Raw genomic sequence first — 27,147 nt, 5'->3', positions numbered from 1 at the left:
ACTGCTGACAGTGTGAAAATGGGGTGCTGTCAAACGAGTTAACTGTAGCAGATAAGGCTGGAGCACCTGCCTTAACTCTGATGACCTTATCACTGCCACCTTTTAATTATTCACGGATTTAAGTGTTCAACAAAAACACCTCCTCCGTACAACTATCCAATTATAGCTAAGCAACCCTAACAATACACACGGCAGGCCTTTCAAGCTTTGAATGTCTGCTTATTTTTTAAACGGTGTGAATAAGGGTGTACAAAGCACAATTAATAATAGTTTGGACAATAGTTTAAGGCTTTTCAAAAATAAAAAACCATAGAGCAACATTATAAAGAGTGAATTAAACAATGTGTTTATTTGCTCTCTAGGTTACAGTAAGCTGCAACTGTTAGCATGTCCGGCTAACAAGCTTAGTAGGCCTACCCACACTGAAGTAACACTATTAAAAACAGTCAACAAATTAATGACATTACTTTTTTTTTTTTACGGTTAGACTAATAATAATACCATACATTTACAACGTTCGCATTCAATGTGTAGATATAGCCTTTAAAAGCTAGTGTATGCTAATGCTATCTCTGTTCTTACCTTCTCTTTGTTGGATTTAGGAACGTTCTACTAAAACAGCAGTTAGTCCTCATCTTTAAAAAATGTACTATTGTTTCTCTTTTTCGTTTGAGAAGAATGTATGTACAGTATGATGCGAGTCAACGTTTGAATTTGACCTGACTAGCTTAATTTGCTTGCTACAGGTGAGGAAGGAGGCTAGTGACAGATGCTATTTAAGGTGATGGTCAATGGCTAAAAATAAAAAGCCTGGTTTTTCTGCCGATGTCTGAAATCTATGAACAATATGTTTAAAATATGTGTAGCCTATGTATTTAAGTAGTTAACCTGTGACACTTATCACTGTTACATTTGCTGTCCGAAAATGTTTAGCTTGAAGGTGTAGCAAAAGTGACAAATGGGGGTGGGGTTTATCAAAAATCAAATAGACGTTGGAGCTTTACTGTAATATTTCACTTTTGAAGATTACAAGAAACTAAACCTCTATGTCAGACGCCAGGCCATAATTGACTACATAGTACTCCAGAGAGCAAAGTCAGTCAGTCGTGTCCAGACAATCATAAGTCACAGTGCAGTGATTCAGAGAGACAATTAACGTGCCGACCAAAGAATCCCATGAGACGCAAAGTCACAAAGGACATCATTGACTTATAGTCATTGAACAATAGTCAATGGCTATGACATACATGTGTGCACACAAACATTCAACATGCAAACACACAAAGGCCTACAGGCCCATTCTCATCTTCTAATGTGTGTCTTGACAAGAGCAACCACACTTTTCTTTTGTGATACAACCAAGATAAATCACTGTGATTATAAAATCTAGCATTTTGGCACCATTTTTGTTGTCATGTTAACCTGATGACTCACTAATGACTACCATGCTGAGATTCAATTTCCAAATAGAGATACATGTCTAAATGATCCGAAATTACAAATAGGAATGTTTTCAGTTTTGTCGAAGAGATTACAAATGTATTATGAATCCATTATAGGCACTTAGTCATTAAATAAGGACATGCTGATAGATTCTTGATATAGCATGTCATTTATTTAGCATATTGAGCATGCTGATTTATTTCTCTACATCAGGACTGATGTGTGTGGAACATTTAAAACACTACAATAAATTAAAGAATTCACCTTAGGTGGAATTCTAGCAATACTTATATATTGATGCATGTGTTCAACTTAATGCACCACCATTTGTCTTTTTTCTAGAAACCTGAAATTATTTAGTATGATTATGTATGTGCATGAGTGCAGACCATATATTTGTAAAGCTTCACTGCTTATGCACCTGAAGTCCTATTAGATTACATTTTAATGACCGTTATGGTGCCACTGAGGCCAGATACATCAGACTAGCCCTGCAAACAAGATTTGCGAAAATGGAGAAACATAAATGCAAATGACTTTAATTTAAGTATGAAATATAAAGAAACATTTACTGTACAGTTAAATCACGATTTGTGCTCCCCAGAAAAATTGCAACCAACATAACTTGAAGGATTCAGCAGGAAATAATTTGAACAAGAATATAAATGTGCCTATGGGTCTGCAGTATATCTATTTTTAAAGTTGGGCAATCTGGGGGAGAGTTCAGGCAATTTGATTTACCTTTTAAAACCAACATCACACTTGCATTCCAAAGAGTATTGCCACTTTAATAAAGTAGGACTCAAGGCCTTAACAGCTGATACTGTACTCTGGGACCTTTTGCCTTGTATAGTTGATCCAGTTTTGGAAGGAATGCAGCATCAGCAGAAAATCCAAACCACAGTTGACTGATTCAAATGTTCTGTGTGCGTTTACCTGCTTGAAAATGTAGCTTCTATTTAAAACATTTGCTCCAAAGTTTCTTTCTTTCTTCCACTGTCTGCCTCTCTGTCCTCTACTGTATGTGTGTCTATCATACTGTCTCCATCTCCTGGGTGTGTCCCATGGGTCTGGCTACAAAACCTGGGATAGAAAAGCTGTGATCTATAATTCACACAGATCACTGAGGAGAGGAGATACACTGTCTCTCTCCGCTGGCTCCCGAGCACACACCGGTGATTAGCTACAGCAGTGTATATTCTTGTGTTGTGTGTGAAAAGTGTCCGTCTATCTCAGATCTGTGTGTTTCTGTGAATGTGAGTTCAAGGCAGCAGGAATAAGTACGCGTTCATCTGCTGATCTGCCTGGTTTTGTGTGAAGATCAATGAAAGAGCTCTCAACGTATCACCACCAAGGTTCAATATTGTTATTTTATCTATTTTGCACATCGGCCAAACCCTCATTTTAAATGGCTTACACAGGCAACACACAGAGCTGCAAAAAGACCTGAAGCATGTCTAAGTGTGGAGATGGCTGGTGTTTTTTTATGCAATTTATAAAATGTTATCCACTAGGAATAAGTGTCTGTAGGGTCACTAAGCATGTCAGTGCGTGTAGAGTGTACAGGGCTGTTTCAGATCTCATGAACTTCTCTTCATCTTCTTAAGGTTAACAACAAATCTCCTCATTATTATCCACCTACGCATCTGCAGACAGAGTCTTTGTCATAAGATGGCGGCGGCTGATTACAGAGGGTTGTAGGTGGTAATCAGTGATTATAGAGGTTGGTCTAGTTAGGGGAAATTATTCCATCTTCAGTGTCTCAGATGGAGATAAAGGAGCTTAGTGGAAGGCTAGAGGTGACAAGGATGTAGGCTGATAATGTCACGCATTTTTCTTTGTATTTGACAAATGAATTTCACAAACAAATCACTTATGGTTCTTAAAAACAACAACTACTGGATATGAAGCAGACGTAACACTCCTGGATTTTTTTTTTTTTCGAAATCGAAATGGCAAAACAAATAACCAATGTAACTATACTAATACTCCTACATTTGATAGTGTACACACACACAATCAGTGTTGCTATTTGTCAGGCAATCTGTCTTCAGTCATTTCAATAAGGCCACAGCAGGGACTTTCATTGATTTGATTCACTCTAACAAACTGGCCTCTGCCCTTTACAGCATCCATCAATCTGTAATGATGGGTAACTGCATAATGCGACACTGATATACTGAAATAGCTCCCTCCTTCTTGTATAACGTCCAATCAAGATTAATGATTGGATTCTTATAATTACGCTTGTAGTGTTGTTTACTCTAAATAATGCCTTTCCAATGTGCCATTACAAGTGTTAAAGTGTCAAGCATGAGACATTCAGAAGGCGTTGCAAGCTGACCAGTGATGACGGGTGGGAGAGGGAATGTAAGAGATATTGATCCACTGTTGAGAAGAATAGAGCCCTTTTCCTTGCACCATATTTAGGTGCGAAAATAAATAACTCCATAGAAAAATCCACCCCCAGCTTGACCTATGACAACATTCACGGGTTAAATACCAAACCATTAAAGCTCACAATACACCTTATCCCCTGACTTTAAAGGTTTGGTGTGCAGAATTTAGACTTTAAATTATTAGCAGCTATGGAATTAGCATTCCATTAGCCTCCACTACTACTTTTGAGAAGGTCTTCCACGTTTTTCATTACCTGGAGGCTACCACCATATTTGGCACATTTGTAAAACTGCAGGCTCACATTGGAGTTTCGATACTCCTAAAGTACTGTTATGGTCAGGTTGGCCTCTGATCCAGCAAAGATCTTGAAAGATATCACTCTGTTACAATGGCTTAGCACTTGGCAGCTCGTCTCATAAAAGCAGTGGCGCTGCAAGACACTCTGGGGGCCCCAGGCAGAAGAGACATGCCCCCCAACACATCCAGCACAAGCACCACTAAGCACGCCCCCCCCCCCCCCCCCGCGCTTTTGACGGTGTGCTATGCATAGGGCGCCCTTAGGGGGGTTCCCGACCTGTCATTGCAGTAAATTCAAGGGGGTTTAATGTTGTCGTTACTGTGGACCAATTTCATCGACCTTCTTTGGGGGCCCCCTTCTGGTCCGGGGCCCCAAGCAGTTGCCTGCCTTGCCTGTCGGCAAACGGAGCCCCTGCATAAAAGGAAGGGTGAGGGGAAGAATATTCAGTTGGTTGCAGCCCCAATGCTAGGATGCTAAATCCCACACACTATCTCTTTAAGCTCAATGTGTAACTCGAACTCACAGCATTCACCTTTCATTTTTTACATTTTATTTTTCTGCCCGACCCTGTTCCAATTTTGCCATGTCTACTCCGTGACTTCACTTCAGACAACACTGCTCCTAAAATCGCTGGTACAGAGTTGTAGGTTCTTGCTTTGATTGAATACCTGACACTCCAGTGGCATAGAAACTACATGGTCAAATGTGGTCCATTGACCAGGTTAGAATGTGGGTAGTGTTGTCACTGTGCCTTGTGCTTTTGCAGAAAATGTCCAGGCATGGTCTCTGCTCTGCTATTAAAAATACAGTATTCCTACTAAGCTGTTACATGTTAATAGTCCCCTGTCTCAAATTGCAGTAAAAACAATTGGAATGTGCTATCTAAATATTATTGGCACATCCCACTTGTGCTTATTTGAAATACTAAAATGAAGAGAGGAATAGTATAGATTGTAATTTCTTGCATGTAGCTTGTGAGCGGTTTTCTGATAGAGCACAGCTTTTCAATGGTTCTTCAAAAAGCTTCTGTCAGTACAACACCCACTAAGGTGGGCTCTCTGGAGGTTTCCTGAGCTGCCTATTACCAGTATTATAATGTATATTGCTTACTTGCTATTGGCTTGATCTATGCTTTTGCCATATAAATGGTTGTTGTTTATGTTGAAGAAGAAGTCCGCTTTGGGAGGTTGATGTTTTTTTCAATGGGGTTTCCTTGATTTCACAACTCTCTGGTTGGATAGCAGAGGTTTGATGTGTTTGAAATGTTGGCTGGCTGGCCCGCTACTCCTGAAAACCCCCACAACCCTGCCTCAGCTTCACACACCAACCAATTAATATGGTATCCTAGCAACCCCAGTCAATATGTCTCTAAGCAACACCATTTTAGCAGTGTGCGGGAAATGATATTTGAGCAGCGGACTTCTCACACTGAGAAAGATATTACTTTGAAATGTTTCCCTTTTCCCTGTCCTGGAATCCCTCAGTAACCACACACTCTCTCACATACTCACTCTCATCTCATCTCACACACACACACACACACACACACACACACACACACACACACACACACACACACACACCACACACACACACACACACACACACACACACACACACACACACCACACACACACACACACTATCAGCATCTATTCTCTGCTTGTGTTTTGTGTTTGCTCTAGCTCCTTAGAGAACGAGATAATATAACAGGAGATATTATATTCAGGATATATCATCCCTATAGTATTTGAATACAGTACTTTACTGTAGTGAGGTGGGCTGAAGATCGGAAGGTTGTGAGTTCAAATCCCGCCAGGAACACCTCCGCTAGTGTGCCCTTGAGTAAGGCACTTAGTCCTTAGTTACTCCAGGGAGAATGTCCCTGTAATTGGTAATTGTAAGTCGCTTTGGATAAAAGCGTCAGCTAAATGAAATGTAATGTAATGTATGTGCAAGCAAGTGAAGGCATAACTAAAGCAGTTTGGGGTGTGTTTCGCTTTCTGCAAATTTCACTTGTGGCCTAAGCTGCACCTCTATGACTGGGGAGGGAGAACTCAAGAATGTATCTTATGCACAAAATATTGGGGGAAAAAAACTGGAATCCATAAATATATAACATTTGTCTAAGTACCAAGTGTTTCCAATTATGGGGTAATGATAAGGGCTGTACATTTTGAAATTGTTAAAAGATCTGCATACAACTTCTCTTGATTCACTCATTATTTGTCCCATGACTATTGGTAAATAATAACTTGTCAGCTTCTGTTTAATGAAGAGGTGTAATGAGAGCTGTAATTGTGATTCCGACAAGGGTAATTGCGGCATGTTTTATTGATTGAAAATCGTGTATGCAGTCAGTGTTGAACATGGCTATAAAAAAGGATGATACATTACCACATATTTTTGATTTATTGGAGAGTTTTAACGAGAGGAAGTGACAGTGGGAAGTGTGGAAGTGGTTAACAGAAGGCAGAGCGCTGAAGCTTGTTTCTAAACAGACGGCGAGTATCTGAAACATACAGACTCGTCAGATATCCTGCCAGCCTTCAGAGAGGGAGAGACAGGAGAATGGAGGGAGAAAGGGAGGATGATGGAGGTGGAGGGGAGAAACAGTAGGAGGGAAGGAAGTTGCTCGAATAAGTAGGAAAGGAAGGAGGCAGGAAGTGAGAAAAACTGGGAATTCAGAGACAAAATAAGGTTAAGAAGAGAAAGTAATGTAAATGATGTAATCATTCTGTTTCTTTGTGTGTTTTACTGTAAGTCCCTCAACTCTATATTACATCCCTAAGTGGAGTTACTCTCTTTTCCTTTCACCCAATTACCATCCATCTTACAATCTCTCTCTTCCACAAACACACACTGACTCTGTCTTTCTCACTCCTACGGTCCTCTGCATTATTCATGCCTTGGGTGTAACCCTCATCAGTCAACGCACACCCAGCTGACAACACAACACAACACAGCACACACTCTTCCAGTTGTCTTTCTCTCTCACTGTCACACACACACACACACACACACACACACACACACACACACACACACACACACACACACACACACACACCACACACACACACACACACACACACACACACACACACACACACACACACACACACACACACACACACACACACACACAAATTATTCATGTCCACATCATTAACAGTAGTGGGAGACAGTGAGGATGCAGTCAGTCACAAACTTGGTGGATTGGACGCTCACATTGTTCACCTGTCAGTCCTTTTCTATGACAATGTGTTGCATAATTTACATGAATACAGCTGGAAACAGCTTGAGTTTGATTGAAATGAGTCTATAAAGATGTGGAGATTTGAAATGTCCTAAGCTGACATGAGAGCATCTGCAGGGACTGAACATCTGTGCTGCTCCATGGAAAGACGGGCCGAAGGAGCCTTGTGGGAATTGAGGAGAATTGAATTTAAACAAACAGTCATAGCAGCTTAAGTGAATTCAATGCACTGCATTTGTGCTCCTTTCTCCTTATATGGAGAGGTGCAGGAATGAGTCCTAAAATGCGGAAATTAGTTAGCATTTTACCACTTCTGGTTCCCTTATCACAAAATACTTTTTTTTTTTTTAAATATGTGTTTTTTCGTCAAATGCTATAAGGTAACACAAGCCTACTAGATTTTCCTGTTTTGCCTACAACATAAAAACCCCACTCTTGAATGTCCAAAGATTCTATGTGCCTTCAAAACGGAGAGTCCTAAATTAGACTACTAACCGCCACTACCCCGTAAGCCTGCCGTTAGCAGTCCGTTGTTCCGTAGCTTACCGGTGAATTCTGTCAGTGATGTGGTTTGTTTTTTAGCCTAACATTAGCTCTTTAGCTTTTAAGTAACATTATCATTGCACCACTCTATTGGCAGGAGGCAAGAAGTCATTTAAGAATGCAAGTGACAAGAACAGCCAACTAGCCAATATATAGTAGGATGCAAGACATCCAGGAATATATAGTTATTAGCCATCTTGTTTAGAGTATTACCATTGTTAATGTAGGACGGTACACTAAATATGAAGCTAACTTACTGACAACAAACAATGAGGGTAGCATTAGCTCCACTAGCACAAAGACTGAGAACAGGGAAATCAGCTGGCCTGGCTTAGTCAAGTCCATCTCCAAAGACCCCTTATTAACACAATACATTTCGTTTTTTATTTGAATCTGTACAAAAACAGAGATACAAAAAAGTTTTTACAGGAAGATAGCTGCTAGATATTTCAGTACAGGGAGTTTGTTTAGTCTTTCTGGGATGCATCAGCACAGGTGCTGAGGCAGTTTCCCCTGCTTCCATTCTTTATGCTAAGCTAAGCTAATTATCTGCTGGCTTCAGCTTTATATTAAGCATATGAGCATCAGAGTGGTATAAATACTTAATCTCGAATAAGTAGAATGACATAAAAATGTGTTACTCGTTGAGTGTTCCTGTCCAGGTACATTAGTAATGAATCTACAAAAGTCAGTCAATGTTTTATACTACCTTGAGACATACTGTTAAGTTTGACTGTTTACCATTGAATTCACTGGTATGGAGAGCAGCATTGAGCAGAAGAAATGAGCAGAGGCTTTACAGTAGAGATGCTACTTGTTAAAGTTCATTTGAAAAGGAGATTCCTTTAACTTCCTAATTTTATCTCCACTATCAACAATCACCACCACTGTCAGAAACTTCAAGCAGACCCCAAGCTGCATGCTGAAGTCAAATGTTTTAGCAAAGTAATGTACCACTCAGCTGCTGAATGCTGAAATGAAACCATGTAATCGATATTCAGTTTCACTGACTGAGCTGCCTTCCTCTTCATCCAGACAGTGATGGCAGGCATGAGAGAAAGCGGACCTCTGTGACCTCCCTCACCTCCTTTCACACAGTCTGACCTATGCATGATCAACTCTCTGTTATATTATATCACCTCCCACACTTCCTTCAGCTTCTTGTGTTGCTTCTTCTTCTTTTATAATGTATTTCTTTCATCATCCCTACTCTACCCCCTCTATCCTCCTCTTCATCTTTCCAGTCTGTTCTTTCTCTCCGCAGCCGTTACTGCACTTGTAACTTTGTATTCTTTATCGTGAACTGCCTCACTTGCCACCTCTCTTCATTCCCTGAGTCTAACTTTATTTTTTTGAACATCAACTCAACAATGGAACTTATCAGTTGTCATCAGTGTCCTAGGTATGGGTAAGAAGGGTAGTGCTACACCTATGAGTAGTTTCAGAACGTGTTATCATCTATTCTCATGGTTGCTCACTGATATAAGAAGATAGTGACCCAACAACCATAGTAATTGTGACTGGAGCATAGGAGAAATTCCAGTGACTTGCAGTGATAAAGTCCGCTTAGACTGGTAGGGAAACATCGTTGTGATTGGTCAAACGAACAATACATTTACACAGACTGGATTTAAAGTGTATATGTTAAGTTACTGACATAGAAATGTTAGCAAAGTTATGTAACGTACAGTATGTATTTTAGATAACGTAACAAACGCATGCATACTTATTTGAACCAAAGTGATATTTTTCCAAACCTCATTATTTTATTGGCACCTAATCTTAGGTAACTTAAAGTAAAGCCTAAGAAACCTCAACCTTATGAAAATATTGCATATGCAACCTACTAATGAGGGCAGGTTGCCGCTTCTAAAGCATTAAAATGGTAGAGAAAAGAATAATAACAGCCATTTAATGGCCTGATAACATTCAAAGTGTGTGCTTCTTTAACATCAAGCAGAAAGGCTACAGCATGCTGCTCCTTGGTTACCAGGGAAACAGTAACCAGGTCACCGGGTTCCAGAGGTGGAGGGATGCACTTTAAGGGTTGACACCACTTAGTGACACACGTGTATTTAATTTATGTGTGTGGTGTGTGTGTGTGTGTGTGTGTGTGTGTGTGTGTGTGTGTGTGTGTGTGTGTGTGTGTGTGTGTGTGTGTGTGTGTGTGTGTGTGTGTGTGTGTGTGTGTGTGTGTGTGTGTGTGTGTGTGAATAGGCAGTCACAGCATCCCAGAGACACACACACACCTCACAAACACACACTGAAAAGTACACACTGCCGCATGTGCACCGCTGAGAAACACCTTGGGACATTCTGCAATTTGTATTTATTAAACTTGCCTTGTATGTAATCTGTGATGTGCCCTCACATTCTGGAGCAAATGACCCCTCTGTTTTCAGCGCTGTTCAGCCCTGTTCCAAAAGTGCTGATTCTCTGTCTGTTACTTTAGATGAAAATAAGGAGCCACTCCCCACGCCCCTCTGAGAGATATCTGGTTAAAAAGAACACAATGGTGCTCTAGGAGGAGATTCAGGTGATAAGGTGGGGGGGGGGTGTTACCTTGGTTGGTTATTGGCTAATGGTTACACAAGCCAAAACAACGTTATGACATCACAAAGAGGCCAAAATCTGATCAGCTCATTTTCAGACAGGTTTTTATATAAATGGATCAGGACAAAAAGTGACGGGGTCTTTGTTCCTGAAACTTTCAGAATCTCTTTACACAGAGGGGACACATGTTTATGTGTAAAAGACAAGAAAAAGTGGATTTTGCATAATAAGTAACCTTTGAGGTTGTGAATATCAATCTATCGAGGATAAAAGTTAAAGAACAGAGGGGCCACAACTGCGATTTTAACATACTCTACTACTGTTGCGCAATCTTTATCTGAAACTCCATTAAATCCTAATGAATAAGTGATGAACGTTCCACAAAGAATCATATAACAGCCACTGACTGAGCCAGCTGAGATGTTTTACACACTGACTTCTATTTCATCCTTTTATTCATCACCATCGCCGCTCCCCGCCAACCTCTCCCCTCACCCATTCTCCCCTTCTCATCTTTACTACTTCTTTCTTCTCTTTCCAAATCCCCTCCATCAATCTTCCTCTCCTTGTACCCGCCTCATCCTAAGGTATTGTGTACAGACCGAATCGCCCCCTTATGCCCCGTGATCCGCTTCACCTTAATCTTAATGAAGAAAGGATGGGATGAAGAGGATGAGCTGGGGGGTGGAAGAAGACAATTGAGCAGAGATGAAAGAGGAGAAGATGAGAGAAAAGAGAGGCAAGTGGAAGCTCATGGAGGTTCACTCATTGGCGCAAAACAATTTCCTGGAAAGATTTTTCTTTTTAAAGACAGGCTTAACAAGATTTTAGTCTGAGAGAAACTGTGTGTGCGTTGTCATTGAGTGTGACGGCTCGCTCTGTGCAAGCTTGAAAAAATCAAGTGCTAATGAGAGTGGCTCATTAAACATAGCATTTATACAGGAACGACAGCACAGGAGATTTAATGAAGTCTCCCTCTACTCTTTTGGTCGCTTGCTTCAGCTCTTATCACCCGCAACGTGCACACACACACACACACACACACACACACACACACACACACACACACACACACACACACACACACACACACACACACACACACACACACACACACACACACACACACACACACACACACACACACACACACACACACACACACACACACACACACACACACAGTCCTCAAGAGAGGGACCGTTATTTATCTCCACCTGCCGGAGAGCCAATTAAAATTGTTTTCTGGAACCACTTCTGATTCTGATGGTGCCATAAAAGCTTTCACAGAAAGAGTCCGTTGAAACAACACTGGATTTGAAGCGTTTCAACACATTTTCTCCCTCCCTGTGGATTGTATATTTGTTCTCTAACGCCTTAAATCTAAATCATGACATTCAGAGGTGTCAACTGCAGAACATGAGTAAGGTGCTGCTGTGGTTAGGAAACAGAAGGGGGCTTTCTCAAAATCTTTCTTGGATAAACGAACTGTCAGCCTCTGCTTTCTTAAAGTTTTCTCTGAAAGTTTCTCCTAAAGTTTTCTCTGCTGCTCATAATCATTGATGGACATCATCTTCAATCTTCCGTCTCAGAATACAGTGTTGCTAGAGGAACAACAGTGATGAGCGAAATGATCAACTAGTTGGGAATGCTAAGTGAAGGATCTTATGCAAAAACACGTTTCATGGCAGAGCAACCTCTTAACAAGCTCCACGACAACTGTCCCTCGAGGATCCTGCCTCCATGGCAACTGTAAGAGAGCAACTGTCAAGAACTCTTGAGGTGATGCCTTATCACATGAGCAGAAATGGGATGTTACGGTGCAAATGTAACTGTTTCTTCTGTTCATTTAGTATAGAGTTGAGAAAGCCATAAAAATGTGATCTTACCTTCATCAAAATCATACATTTTATTTTTAATAATAATACATTTAATTAGTAAGTGAGAACTAGGCCACCATGGAGCTCAAAGCTGGCGGCCCATGTACCGGGGCTTGGTCGATGTGGAGGACCTGGCTTTCGAACCCAGCATGTGACCATTTGCCATGTGGCATCCCTTCTGTCACTTCAATAAAGGCACAATCTGCCCCAAAAACTATTTGAAAAAGAAAAAGAAAAAGAAAGTAAGTAAGAACTGGCAGGGTTATGACGTGTTCGGAAAGGGGTTTGACAAGAAAAAGCTACCTTGAAGAGGTGTGTTTTGAAGGCTTGTTGAAAGCCTGATGTGGTTTGGGACGGCATTTTAGAGGAAGGGTGCAGCAAAAGAGATGCGCTGTCACCCCAGGTCCTGGTGGCCATGAAGGTGTTTTCATCTCAGGGACCTGAGGCAGTGGGTAGGGATGTGACGGTGGAGGAGGTTGGAGAGATGGGGAGGGTCCAGGTTTTTTTAGAGCTTTGTAGCTGGTGATTAGTATTTTAAAGTATATCCTTTATTTAACTGGGAGCAGGTGGAGGTTTTGAAGGACCAGAGTGATCGCGGGGGTTTATTGGTTGTTGGATAAAAGCAATTTTGTTAATATGGTTGGCATGAGGTAGAAGGAGAGGCTGGGGTCGAGGAGGATACCAAGGTTCCAGATCTGGGTACATTTTGAACCGTTGATGGTTAGTAAGAAGGACTGGGCAGAGCGGGTGAGGGAACAGCTTGTGGCTGTTTTGTTCTTTTCACTTTGTAAGTGTATTTGTCTGTCATCATGGCAACATGTGGTCCTGGAGGCACTTTTTGTATAGCGGAAACTAGCAAGTAATAGGTATTGAGTACTTTGCCAGGGGATTATACTATATATTTGTTTAACCCTTAGATGCATAAGTGGGTCTTTTTGGACCCGGTGAGGTGGTTTTCTTGAAGTATCTTTGTAATTACATTTTTTTATCATTTCATATTCCAGCTATTCCTCAAAAAACATGTTTTGGATATCATGCCATTCAAATGTTTAATTTACATTTTATACATTTTAAGAAATTGTAGTTTTTGTACTACTACCCCAAGCTTCCATACTGTAAGTGGGTCAAAAATTACCCGCATGCATTTTCTATGGGATCCTTTGGGAACCTTTGATTCTTAACACCTGTTGCTGTCAGGAATACATTCACTGTAGACCACACAGACTACACCACAAGTGACACCTCTCAGGAAGATTATTTTACACAGCAAGATCTGATACCTGTCAGTATAATAATAATAATAATAATAATAATAATAATAATAATAATAATAATACATTATATTTGTATAGGGCTTTTCAAGGACTCAAAATCGCTTTACAATATAAGGGAAGGTTAGGGTGGGGGGTATAGGACTATCAAACTTGATCAACTGGCATGGATTGATGGGGGGGGGGGGGGGCTATGAGTAGACAGAGGAGAAGAGATGAGTTTTGAAAAGGGACTGGAATACTGTGAGGGTCTCAGAATAGCGGAGATCTTGGGGGAGGGAATTCCAGATCCTGGGAGCTGCCACTGAAAAGACTCTGTCCCCAATGCGGCCTAGTTTGGACTTGGGGGTACAGGAGACCAGCTGAGGTGGATCTGAGGGACCGCGGGGGTTGGTAGGGGGTGAGAAGACCAGTGAGATAGGGGGTGGGGGGGTCAGATGGTGGAGGGCTAGGTGAGGGCCAGTATTTTGTAGTTGATGCGTTGGGAGACGGGAAGCCAATGAAGGTCTTTGAGGACTGTGGTGCCATGATCTAGTGTGTGTGAGGAGTCGGGCGGCTACATTTTTTACAATTTGGAGTCTATTGAGGGACGGGGAGCGGATGCCGTAGAGAAGTGAGTTACAGTAGTCAAGGTGGGAGGAAATAAAGGTAGGATAGGTCGTTCAGCTGCAGGGCAGGTAAGAGAGGGTTGGATCTTTGCATCAATATGTTCAAAACGGTTTTTTTCAAAATGTAAAAGAAAATTCTAAAATTTTAAATAGTGAAAGATTAAATATAAAATATTTCTAGTGTGAACCAAGATATAATACTAAATATTATAGAAGGGATTTTTCTTAACCAAAATGACAAAAATTGTATAAAAACACATATTATTCTAATACGGGTCCTTTTTGACCCACTTATAAGAGTGTAGGGTCCAGTCACTCGTGCATCTAAGGGTTACGTTTTTGGACACCTGGTCGAAAGAACTTTTCAAACTTTACAGGTGTGTAGCAGAGCTCGAAATGAAGGCTGAGTTTGAAGATTTTTGCGGTTCGAACAAGGAGCCAATGGAAGAAGGTGGGGTTTGAAGTAGGAAGGCGCCCTTTGGTCATTTTGGTCTCACATCCAAGTCAAGATCACTGGTTTCCAATTTGCAATGTTAGAGTAAATAAAATGTGTATCTGTTAATCTATCTCTTAAATTGCAGTAAGATTACCATCCAAACCTGCCCATTCCTTTGAGATAACTCTACTCCTTCCTCCATGTATTAGCATGATAATTACAGTTTATACTCAAACTGATCTACTGCGAGATCAGAGGTGATTGGAGTTTATTAATCACCACTAATTACTTTTTGATCAGCTTGCTTGCTAAATCCCTTGATCCTCTGAAGACGGGCAGCAGTAGGGACTGCATCCACTAATTGATACCTTGACAGTCAAAATAATAAATACTGCATGAAGTGAATGGAAATATCACATTTACATAAATTATTAGTGCGCTGGATGTCCCTCTGGGAGCATGAAGGGAAAGATGAGGAGCACCGTTATGGTTTCTAGCAGTGGATTACAGTTTTAGATATTACATTGTTCCTTACAGGATACATTCAGATAATGTTGATTCTTAACATTATCCTGAAAGACAAAGCAGGTTATTGCATTGGCTTCTGTTCAAATAATGATCCCATGAGCAATCTTTAATTTTTTTTATTTCTATCAACCTGTAAGGATTTGGCAAGGTTCAGGTTCTGCACCAAAGCCGTGCCAATACTGCTGGAGTATACATTTCAGTTGAATAATCTCGAAACCCATTTTATTTTAGCTGCAAGCCGCCCTTGGGTGCCAGCCAAATGCTTTAAAGAAGAACCCCCCCCTCCCTCCCCTCCGTTGCTGTTCATTACTGTAGGTAACAGCCGGGTACAGTCTGCCTTCCATCTCCACTCAGTCTTTCTCGCCGTGTCAATATTCATTGAGGTGAATGGGGAGCTAATCAATTCCCAGTGGGCTCTGAAAGGCCAGGGCTCGGGCTACAGCCTCTGCTCAAGCTAATATCACGCTCTGTCTTTTGGCTGCGCCCACCCTACCTCCTCACATCTGCCTCAATTTGAAGATCTTTTCTCCAGCTTTTACACGGATATTGTCTAGAAGGTTGTGTTCTTATTACATGTGCCAAGTGCTAGGACTGTTTTAGGTACTAAAGCTTTTATGTGCGCTGCTCCTCTAGCTTGGAACACTATGCAAAAAACATTGAAACTGAGCATTTTGATTCCCTTGCATCATTTTAAAGCACGACTGGATGAAATGTTATTGGATACCTGTCACTGTGAATAGGTTGCCAATTTATACCCCTGTAATTATGTTGTGATGTCCTTTTTGTTTTCTGTTGTTTTTATGTGTAACCAATGTACCGCAGGTCTCCCTTGAAAAAGAGATCGTTGATCTCAATGGGATTTTTTAACCTGGTTAAATAAAGGCTACAAACAAACAAACAAGGTAAAACACAGCCATTAAAATCTCTTGCTTCACTGTTGTTGATCTTTTAATTTTTCTTGACTTCTATTAATCTTTTTGAACATGATCGAATGGAGGAGAGAGAAAAGAGAAGAATGCAGCAGATGGGGGCAGGGTGAGCATCTGAATAATGAAAACCGCATAAGAATAAAGAGGCAGGGTGGAAAATAGGGCAGGGGGAAAGGTAAAGATATTAGCTTTATTTGTGCTATTTTAAAGGGTAATGTTAAATTGAAACATTTGCAGCTCTTACTGCCAGCCTAGTGACTTAAGCTCTTATCGGTACTTGCGGATTAGCACTCAGACTGTCCACTTAAACCTTTGCTGAGGGGCAGATAAGCTCCAGCCTCTGAAGAGGACGCCTTTGAAACAAGAATTGGCTTACTGTGAAATATTAAAGGCGTTGCTGAAAAGACAAAGAGCTTTTTGGAGTTAGAGTTTCACCCTTGTGCCTCACTAGGAACCATTTTGGCTCTTAATCTAATGGCATACATTTTGTCAAGGCTTTGTACTCAAATGTTGGAAGTTCATCCACAGTAACAATAATACAGTAGGTCTAAAATAAACCGTGTAGCCAACATACAGTCACTCAGCCCTTCAGGGATACAAATCTCCCCATTGAAACCCATTACAATCACAATGTTTGAGCCCATTGCCATTACAGCATATCAACAGGCATTATATGTTACCAGGCTTTCAATCTAGAACCCTGGTTTCCAATTTTGTCTCCAGAAAAAAATGTCGAAGGGCAAAACACATCCTGTTTTCCTGGTGTCTTGTGTGAATATACAATGCAGCAAAATCAATGCTTTTGCTAATCTTTGAATAACAATAGAGCTTATCTGTGAGAAAACATTAATTAGCATTTAGAATACAAAAAAATAGATTAGATGTTGTGTCTTTTGTGTTTTCATACAACAAACTGTCATGTATATGCCTAAGGATCTAAAAATGAATCAATATTTGGTAGTTATGATCAGGAATAAATGTGTCCTTAAAAAAAATGAAAATACTTTAACAAGCAAATAAGAATACTAAAAAATATAATAGAAAAACAGATTCACTACCAGTGCCAGTAATGTGGAACATCATATGTCCGTCAGTAAAGTTGGAGACGTCCTACATTTTAAAACCCTTTCCCTATATTCTGGATTTTAAAAATCTCAAGGGAAGCAGTTTCCAAACGTCCTCTTCCCTGGCCACATCAACTGGGGGATTCCAAGGCGCTCTCAGGCCAGTTTAGAGATATAATACCTCCACCTCCAGCTGGACGTGCCTGGAACACCTCCCTAGGGAGTGGGCCAGCTGGCATCCTTACAAGGTGTCTGAACCACATCAACTGACACCTTTCTACGTGAAGGAGCAACAGCTCTACTCCAAGTTCCTCCAAGATGACTGAACTTGTCCCTTTATCGCCAAGGGAGATGCCAGCCACCCTCTGGAGGAAACCCATTTCGGCCGCTTGTATTTGTGATCTTGTTATCACGGTCATGACCCATCCTTCATGACCATAGGTGACAGTAGGAACGAAGATGGACCGGTAGACTGAGAGCTTTGCCTTCTTATTCAGCCTTCTCTTTGACACAAAGGTGCGGTAAAGCGAATGCAATACCCCTCCATGAACAAGAACTGAAATGTGTTTCTTATTACATCTGATGATATAAGTCATATACGTTTTTGATGGACCAGTGGATTGATGAAAGAAGTTAACTATTGAACTGCTCTAATTGTTAATTTTCAAACTCTTTGATTGCTGTCTTTAGTGCAGATACAAGTGTGATGCCTTACTATTGTTATCGTATACAAACGTTCTGGATTTTGCCTATATTTGACAATGTTGAAAGTGAACAAGTAGAGAGAAAAAGGGGGGTGTCAGATAACAAATGCGAAAAATTGCAACTGTGAATGCTGCTGTTATAGTAGTCCCAAAACGGCCCTTGTGCCAACACTGCGCCTTGCTGAATGACGTTGGCACCCAAACTCTTTGCCAGATTTGCTCCATTGAAATGAATAAGCGAGTTATGGGTTGTTCCACTGCTGCAGATTTTCTACTTAGCTCATAAACATCTCCAGCGGTGGGTGTCTGAGCCACTACCACAGTGGTCACAATCAAAAAAGAAAAAGCAGAGGCAGAAAAAAAAGAGAGAACATAAGAGCGAGACACAGGAGGAAACACTAGAATGCAACAGAAGATCTCAAAATAAATGTTGGCTTCATGACTGAGAGCTGTAGCGTCTGGACTGTATAGAGATGGTTTAGCCACCGAGCTCTCTCTGCAGTCAAATCTATTGTTGCTGTGAAATCTGAAACACACTCCAAACCTCCATCAATATTAGACGAGTCAGCAGGGTCTGTGCAGTTTGGCTGTTTGACTCTTTAAACCGGTCTACCCCTTACATGGCATGGCGGCTGCCCGCAAGAGAGGCTATAATGATATCACAGCCCAAGAGAAAGGAAAGTGTGTGTGTGAATGTGTGTGTGTCTAACAGGAAAAATGACAGTATGAATGAGAGCGGGAAGAAGAAAGAGCACAAGGGATACAGCAAGAGAACAAGAGAGACACTGATTGATTGAACAATGGCTGCTCATTAGAGAGAAACTAGCCTGAGGTGGTGTGTGAGGAAGGGCAAGTGTCAGTGAGTGTGAGTGTGTGTGTGTGTGTGTGTGTGTGTGTGTGGGTGTAGCACTCTGCTCGGTGTGTTTCTATATCTCTATCCAACAGCTCTGTCTTTATCTTTCTTTCAGCTGCTGGCCATTAAGCACACAAGCACACACACACACACACACACACACACACACACACACACACACACACACACACACACACACACACACACACACACACACACACACACACACACACACACACACACACACACACACACACACACACACTGAAGCAGCACATGAACATGGAAATGGCATTGTGGACCTGCTATATATAGCACATGGGGGGAAAACTGGGATACAACGTTAGTGTTCTCCAGCTGACTGCGACACACACACACACACACACAAAAACTTGACATCCCATTATTTTGCCGCACTCCACAATGCACACACCATTCACGCATACATCATTACACCTGATCTATGAGGAAGGGCCAATGTACATGGCGCTGTGTGTTTGGGGGGGTCAAATGTGAGCACAGCACACTGCTTCCACATCTGTACATTTGAATGGATTTAATAGAGCCAAACATAAATGTGTCTGTTAAGGTAAGAAGCTTAGAATAAAATAATAAAACACTATTTTGTATATATTAAAAGTATATTGCAGACTCTTTCTCAATTTGATATACTTAGGCGCGAATTAACAAAAAACGTATTGCAGCCGCTCGTGAATGAATCATAATTTGGGTACATTCACATAATATCTGCCCTGTTTAAGGTGATACATCGAGATGTTGACTGGGATCGAACCAACAACCTTCTGGTTGAAAGAAGACCGCACTCCCTCTCAGCCACAGTCGCCCAAAGCACATTTGTTACCACCAACTCTTCTTGGTGCAAATCATTTTACTTACTGCTATTATCACAGATCTTTGTGAATTGGACTGTTTTTGCAAAGTGTAGAATTTGCCTAATAAGGGGCTAATCTTGCGCCAAATGTATGCAAAATGACTTTTAAAAATACTTGAAAATAGGTAGGAGCTTTGAGACACTAGGGAAGGGGCAGTTACAGTAGGATTTCAATTCAACCATGAAGTGCTTTGAGAATGTAACGGCTTCTTTTTGTCTTTTTAGTGCAGATTTAACTGGTTTAAAAGTTGTGCAACCACTTTGTGAAATCACCTCTGTGTTCTTAATTAAACTGTAATCCAATTAGTATGACTCAATGTCTTCAGAAGATGTTTGGACTGATCTTTGGAGGCAGTGGAAGTAAAAAGATATCGAAGGGCAAGTGTAAAATAAAAGCTTTCACTAGCTGTCATGCTGCAACACACACACACACACATGCACACACGCACACACGCACACACACACACACACACACACACACACACACACACACACACACACACACACACACACACACACACACACACACACACACTAACTCTTACCTTTTTAGTGAAGTCCATGGCTTTGAGGATGGAGAGGTTGAGTGTTTCCAGCGAGGCCAGCACCCCCTCATAGTCGCCCATGTGCTTGGCAAAGTAGTCTGTACACACACACATTCACGCACAAGCAAATTGGCACAAGATTTATACAACATTTTTAGTCCCAACATTATTTCACAGTGGTTAAATGAAAGTGGCTGAATTAATACCATATATTTTAAAGAAAATAATTGCATTACAGCCGAGCTGGAGTACTTTTTAACAATAGATAACAGAGAGAATGAGGCCAGCGGCAGGGAAGTGTGTGTGTGTGTGTGTGTGTGTGTGTGTGTGTGTGTGTGTGTGTGTGTGTGTGTGTGTGTGTGTGTGTGTGTGTGTGTGTGTGTGTGTGTGTGTGTGTGTGTGTGTGTGTGTGTGTGTGTGTGTGTCGGCAGTCCACTTACCACAGAGTTCCTTAGTGTCAACATTACTATCGCAGCATAGCAGAGGAGCAGCAGAGGGAGCGAAGGAAGGAAAAGTAGGAAGGAAGGAAGGGAAGGAGAAGAGCAGGTTCAGAAACAGAGGAAAGGCTTTTTGCATGCAGTCTCAATAACTATCTTTCTCAATACACACACACAGACACAGAGCTTGAATCTGGCAGACATGGAGCAAACTAACAAGACTCTCTGACAGGAGTCTGAAACAATCCGCTGCCATCATTCATGCTCTGTTCACTGAGAGGGGACTCATTTGGCAGGGAATTCTTCACCGGTGTAAGGAAGACTTCCCCTGGTTGACTTACCAGGAGAAACAGAGAAGAGGAGAAGAGGATGGGATGGAGGCAAAGAAAAAGAAGAAGTGAGAGTAGAGAGAGAAACCAGCCAAAAGAGTGCCGTAAGGTGTAACTAATGATGGGAGACCTGGGACAGAGGAGGAGCCAGGCAGAAAGACTCCATCTGTTCATCTCAATTATAAATACGTGTTTTGTAAATGTTACAATTAAAGGGAATGTTAAAAAAAACAGCACATTAACTGGGGTTTCAAAATAAATTCTTAATTGATATTTTTTATATCGGAAAAAGGCCATAGAAGAGCTCTGTTTGGATTGAATCAGACTTGTGAGACGTCTTATTTTCCAATTTTACAGAATAAATCCTTATCCTGCACTGTGACAGATGGGCTTTAAATATATCCACTAAATGTGTAGTTTTACCCAACATTACATTTATTTTCGTTTACTAATTAGATAAGGTATACGCACAATGCTGCATTCTGGGAGGCTTGTCAGGGTTGTTACTGTGCCAACATTTAGATAGTAAAATAAGAATGGCACATTTTTATCATCCAAATGGTAGATCCAGATGCAGAAAAACAACACTGGAAGTAAACCACTGATTATGCTGTTGCAAGTAAAACAGGCCATTTTTGGGTCATAAACAGTATTTATTATGCCTAAAAGTAATTGTTTATATGTTTGTTGCTTTTTTCATATTTGTTACGGCCGCCGTCTCCCCGGTCCTATTAACTCTGTCTGTGTCTATGCAAATGAGCTGTGCGGTTCCCGTGATGTCATTGGCTGTTCCGCCCTCGCTTCCGAAGAGGTGATTGGATCAACGTGGACCAATCCCAGCACACATCCGGCGCACACCTTCCGGGGGAGGATTACAAAGGCCGTGGACTATGATCATTCGGGAGGCTCTGTTGTGTGTGAACAGACGCCTCTCGCTACTTGCTTACCGTTGTTAACTGTGTACCTCGCGTGGTCGTTGTTATTGTGATTAGTGGTGTTTAGATTAGGTTAGTATTACGCTGAACTGTTGTCCTCAAAGATAGCTGTGTTTTCTTGCAGTCTCCTTTTGTTAGTTTGTTTTGTTTGTAAACCTCTATTCCTAGGGTTTAATCAGGGTCCTTTAGTTAGAGTCCTCCTTTTGTTTGCTCCTTAGTTAAATCGGTGCCCTTTTGGCCTTTTTGTTTGTTCAGGCTGCATGCCTTCCATTTTGTTCTACCTGTTATACATTAAAATAATTATTACCAATTCCAACTGGTGTATGTTGCTTTCTTCTTCCCCTAGTTGGGACGTAACATACATGGGGGCTCGTCCGGGATTGAATGTCCATGAGGTGAGGTCAATTTATTAGCATTTGTCTGTATCTAGTGGCCGTTTGCTTTGTGGAGAGATTTTTGTTTGAGTTAATGTGTGGTTGTTGCTGTTTAGTTGGGCATTTAATTGTTTCACCAGCTTGCAATTTCAGTGTTGAGCATCCTGACTAGTTAGTCACCGGGCAGGTTTGAAGATCTTGCCACTTTTTTTGTTTTACCTTTCTTATTTTTGGTGGTAATCCTGAGTGGGGGTACGCTTCAGTGTATTGCTTTAGGCTATATCTATGGTCTTCGGTGATGCACTGAGTTCAGCGTTTAAAGTCGCCTCGAGCTCGGCAAGCCACTGAAGACTAGCTAGGTTAGTTAGCCATCTCCATCAACAGCTCAGGGTTGGGGTGCCTCACTACTGCTTGTTTTCCCAGTTTTTGCACAGCAACTTTTGACTCTACTTTTCATTTGGCCACTCTGTGGAGCTATAATAAATGCACGTTCAGTAACTTGTGGTATGTGACTTTTTAGGTGGTGGTATCTGCAGTCCACATTAGTTGGGTCAATTTCGGGTTGCTGCTTAGGTGTAAGTAGGCAACATTTGTGTGTAGTTTACTACAGTGTGACCATGTGTGTTGTGGTTGTTGCAGTCCACTTGTTGGTGGTCACTTGTGTGTTGTTGCTGTCATGTATTTAATTGTAGCAAATTAGTAGTTTGGTCTGCTCATACCGCTTCGTCAAGTGAGCTTGTTTAGTCGTTTGGTGTGCTCATACCGCTTCGTCAAGTGAGCTTGTTTAGTCGTTTGGTGTGCTCATACCGCTTCGTCAAGTGAGCTTGTTTAGTCGTTTGGTGTGCTCATACCGCTTCGTCAAGTGAGCTTGTTTAGTCGTTTAGTGTGCTCATACCGCTTCGTCAAGTGAGCTTGTTTAGTCGTTTGGTGTGCTCATACCGCTTCGTCAAGTGAGCTTGTTTAGTAGTTTAGTGTGCTCATGCCGGTTCGTCAAGTGAGCTTGTGTTGCTGGTTTCCTGCATCCATCACAGTAACTTGTGCATGTGGTTGGAAGATCACATGGTGTCCATTTTTGTGTTGTGGTAGTGGCAGTTCACTCTTGTTGTATCATAGTGTTGCTATTAGTGAATGGCAGCAACTTTGTAGTTGGTCTACTTGTGGTGATCCTTTAGGTCTGTGGCTGTTGCACTCCACATTGTGTTGGACATGTCTGTTACGGTTTGTGTGTTTGTAAACGCAGTAACTTGGTTTGGTTTTTTAGTTTGTTTGTCATCTCATGGTGGTAGCCATTTTGTTTCATTGATTTGGCTACTTGTGTGGTTGCTGCTCATTCTGTGTGGCACCATCTTAGTTGGCCCTGTTTTAGAGTTTGAAAATATCTTGTTGTTCCACATTTGACCCAGGTTGACACCTTTTGTCAGCAGTCCTTAATCTGTTGTCTGATCTAATGCATTCATATATTGATATATTAAGTCTGGTGTGCTTAAGTGTATTAGCTGCCTTGCATACAGCCTTGATAAAAGTCACTGAAATTCCACATTCATTTCAATGAATAGAATAGTATGGTGTTAGTTTTCTATTTATTCATTGTTTTAAGGGTGGAGGTGTTACGGCTGTATGTATTCCCTGTTTCTTTTTCCCTTTGGTTCCTCTACCCAGGTGTGCTGCATTGCTGTAACGAGGTTCAGACGAGGTGCACCTGGGGAAGGAAGTGCTTAAAAGCTCCAGTGCAGCAGCAGAAGGGGAGGCCTCTGGTGTGGGGACTGCTGTGTTTCTGCCTCTCATCCTAGGATGGATAATTAAACCTTTGATGTGTTATAATAAATCTTATGGATTTGATGATTTTAAAGGTGTCTTTCGTGTTCTATTTGGGTCAGTGGTGGAATCTTGTTAGCCCCATAGGGCCATTTTAAAGGTGGGGCGTAACAATATTAAAAAGGCTTTTATTAGTTCAGTTTACTTTTGATAAGGAGTACTACTCTATGCTTATGACGTACGCTTATTACTGTGCCTGAACATAGACGGAGCAAAGAAGCTGCTGCTGCTGCTAAGGTGCTGCTAACATGCTACATCTTACTTTTGCTACTGGTTATATGCTAGATCATCAAGAAAATTCTTAAAATTTAAATGTGTCTAATTCCATCAACTACATGGAAGTGCTTTACTAAATCCCTCAAGTTCCTCTTTAATGATAACAGTTTCTTTTTTAACTCTATCAAAGGTTACATGAAGTTTTTGTAACACTTTGATGTAAAACCTATGGGATAAGAAGCTATTTAATGTACAGAAGCAATGCTGGGTAGAAAATGGGTTAGACTTTTCCTCCTAAGGAAAATAAAAGTAAGAAATAGATGCTATGGGAGGATTGGAAGCCTGAAAGGGAGACCCTAGAGAAAGTGTTAAGATTGATCGAGAAGGATGGTGTAGGGAAACAGGAAGAGCTGGGCAGTGTGACAGGAAAAGAAAGAAAAAGAACAAAGAGTGACAGAAACAGAGAAGACAAATGACTTGAGGCAGGACAGCGCTCATTCTCTGCCTGCTCCATCCCTCTTCTCCATCCATCAACTTCCTGCTCCAACAGGAAACCCTTACACTGCCATTTCTTCTTTTACTTGAACCAATCAATAACCTTATCTGCTGTCACATGATAGTGCTGAGCCCTGGCATGCTGCTGCCAAGTCTACTTAACTGTAATGAGTAGAAACTTTTCTAAATGCATGCACTGCAGTGAATACGATTTATAAGGCGCAACCATCCCAAAGATGGCTGACGTCGGAGAGATGTTGGCGGTTGCATGGTCCAATTGCTGCACTGATTTAAAAATAACCTGCCGTAGCCTGCTGGAGGATTTATATGTTGTGCCTAATTCGATTCTATAAAGGTCAGCTTTTGTTCTGCTTGGTTTCCTGTTTCCAAGGTTTTGTAAATTAACTGAGCCAGTTTTCTGATTGCCGAGATCCCATTGTGTAAGCACACTTATCCTGATTGCAGGCTGGATGAGCCGATTGGCTGATTATTAAATGTCAATACATCGACTCAATGAGAGCTAATCAAAACAGTAGACGTACTTTAGAGAGGCTTATGTCCTGTAGATTCAGGATGACTAATGCAAATGGTTTAGAAAGAGGATGAAAAGGTGAAAGATGTTAAAACAGATAACTCTGACTTTTCCCACTGTTCACTCTTCTTTTAATACTTCCTCTTATTGTTAATCTCTGTCTTTATTTTTGTCATCTTTATATATATGTACAAGATGATCTCCATAAAAAGAGTGACATGTTCTGGCTGCAAAATAAGTGACACATATTTTACATAAGCGTGCTCACACACAAAATTGAAAAAGAAGGATACTGCAGTGCAGCAGGAAAGCAGTTGCGTGCATCTCCTCTCTTTTTCATTATTGATAGAGATACGTGATCAACAACAAAAGGCACGGTGAACACACATATCTACACACATACATGAACAAATACTGTATGCAGATTTATTTCATGCTGCTTCACAGCCATTTTGCATGCTGTAGAGTAGACAGACAGATAGACACACACACACACACACACACACACACACACACACACACACACACACACACACACACACACACACACACACACACACACACAGTAGCGGTAGAGTAGTGCTGACCTGGTGTTGTCAGAGTCAATGCTGTGAAACAACTTCTCCAGCTCTTCCTCGTTCAGCGTGCCGTCGGAGAAGAAAGCTTGAAACTCATCCAGAGAAAGTTTTCCATCATCTGCAGGAGACACGAACACATACATGTTGAATGATTTGTAGTAGGCAGCATCCTCCTAATGAGACCCACGTTCCATTGAAGATCTTGACAATTCTTCATCCCAAAAAATGTAATATTAAACCATAATATTATAGGGAAACTGTCAGTTCAAGCAACTAGAAACGTCATTTATTGTTGTGATTATGCCGCTAGTAATGAAAAACTCTTTCAGATTGGACTCAGTCATAGCTGGATTGGAATACCCAGAGTTGATAACATTTGTTTTCCTATATACTGTAATCGACCTTAACTTCGATGCGTAAGTGGTGTGGTTTCCTCTAAAGGGGGTTTGGAGACCATAGACACATCCATCGACAGTGACCCATGCCTTCGTCTAATATCAAATGTAACTGCGTTTATTTCTGCATTAGTCCATCTACCATTTTACTCAAACCTTTACTGAATAAGTCACAACTGTAAGGAAATACATCCAACTTTCACCTTGCTTCATGTAACAGATCATTTTTTCAGACCTTTAAACCATGCAGCCTATTGAATAAGTCACATTGAAGCCTTGAGAAATGAGTCTTTACCCTGTTTTACCATGGTTTCTTCGAATAAATTACAGTCATCCCCTCCAAAGAAGCTAACCACAGGACATGATCTAATACACAGTTTGTATTTGAAATGAATCATGTTTCTCTGTAGTTACCCAATTTTGTATTTGTTTTTTGCTGTAGCATGTTTCCACCATCACACACACACACATGCTCAGTGTGATCCTAGCCTTCAGTGCTTTCTCAAGCTGCTGTGAAATCAATCCGCCATGCGCTTTAGTCTGCTGCGAACCTTTAGCTGCATCCCTGCTGTCTGACTGCCTCTGCACTTTGGGAAGCCCACAATGCCGATTATGTTTCAAAGGCTTTTGGGAAACATCGATAACCAACAAGCTCATGTTATAATACTGAATTCCTGCTACTTTTACGTTGACTTGTGTACTACCACCCTACAGTATTTTGACACAGTCCTATGCAAGCTGCTGAACTAAAAACACTATCTTCTTTTGACGCTATTGTTCACATAAAATCCCCTCCTGGTGTATTGATTCCTGCCGTCTCTGGTTCACAGTTCTC

The 27,147-nt window shown here is 41.2% G+C and overlaps 1 protein-coding gene and 1 long non-coding RNA gene across 2 annotated transcripts in view; one reads left to right on the top strand and one right to left on the bottom strand.

Moving 5' to 3' along the window:
- Nucleotides 1-27,147, bottom strand: part of necab2 (N-terminal EF-hand calcium binding protein 2) — a 141,160-nt gene that overhangs the window by 75,989 nt on the left and 38,024 nt on the right. The window contains exons 3-5 of the mRNA XM_034142112.1: nucleotides 25,927-26,035; nucleotides 20,647-20,672; nucleotides 20,207-20,304 (exon numbers count right to left, since the gene is read on the bottom strand). Of these exons, the coding sequence (XP_033998003.1) occupies nucleotides 20,207-20,304; nucleotides 20,647-20,672; nucleotides 25,927-26,035 (233 nt within the window). The remainder of the gene's footprint in view (nucleotides 1-20,206; nucleotides 20,305-20,646; nucleotides 20,673-25,926; nucleotides 26,036-27,147) is intronic.
- On the top strand, nucleotides 21,889-24,130 carry LOC117491953. Its single transcript, XR_004556803.1, has 3 exons — nucleotides 21,889-21,979; nucleotides 22,254-22,302; nucleotides 23,941-24,130. It is a non-coding gene; the product is annotated as an uncharacterized LOC117491953 (long non-coding RNA).

This window comes from Trematomus bernacchii, unplaced genomic scaffold (genome assembly GCF_902827165.1).
Source record: "Trematomus bernacchii unplaced genomic scaffold, fTreBer1.1, whole genome shotgun sequence".
Taxonomy (NCBI): domain Eukaryota; kingdom Metazoa; phylum Chordata; class Actinopteri; order Perciformes; family Nototheniidae; genus Trematomus; species Trematomus bernacchii.
This window is presented reverse-complemented; position numbering and strand designations above follow the sequence as displayed.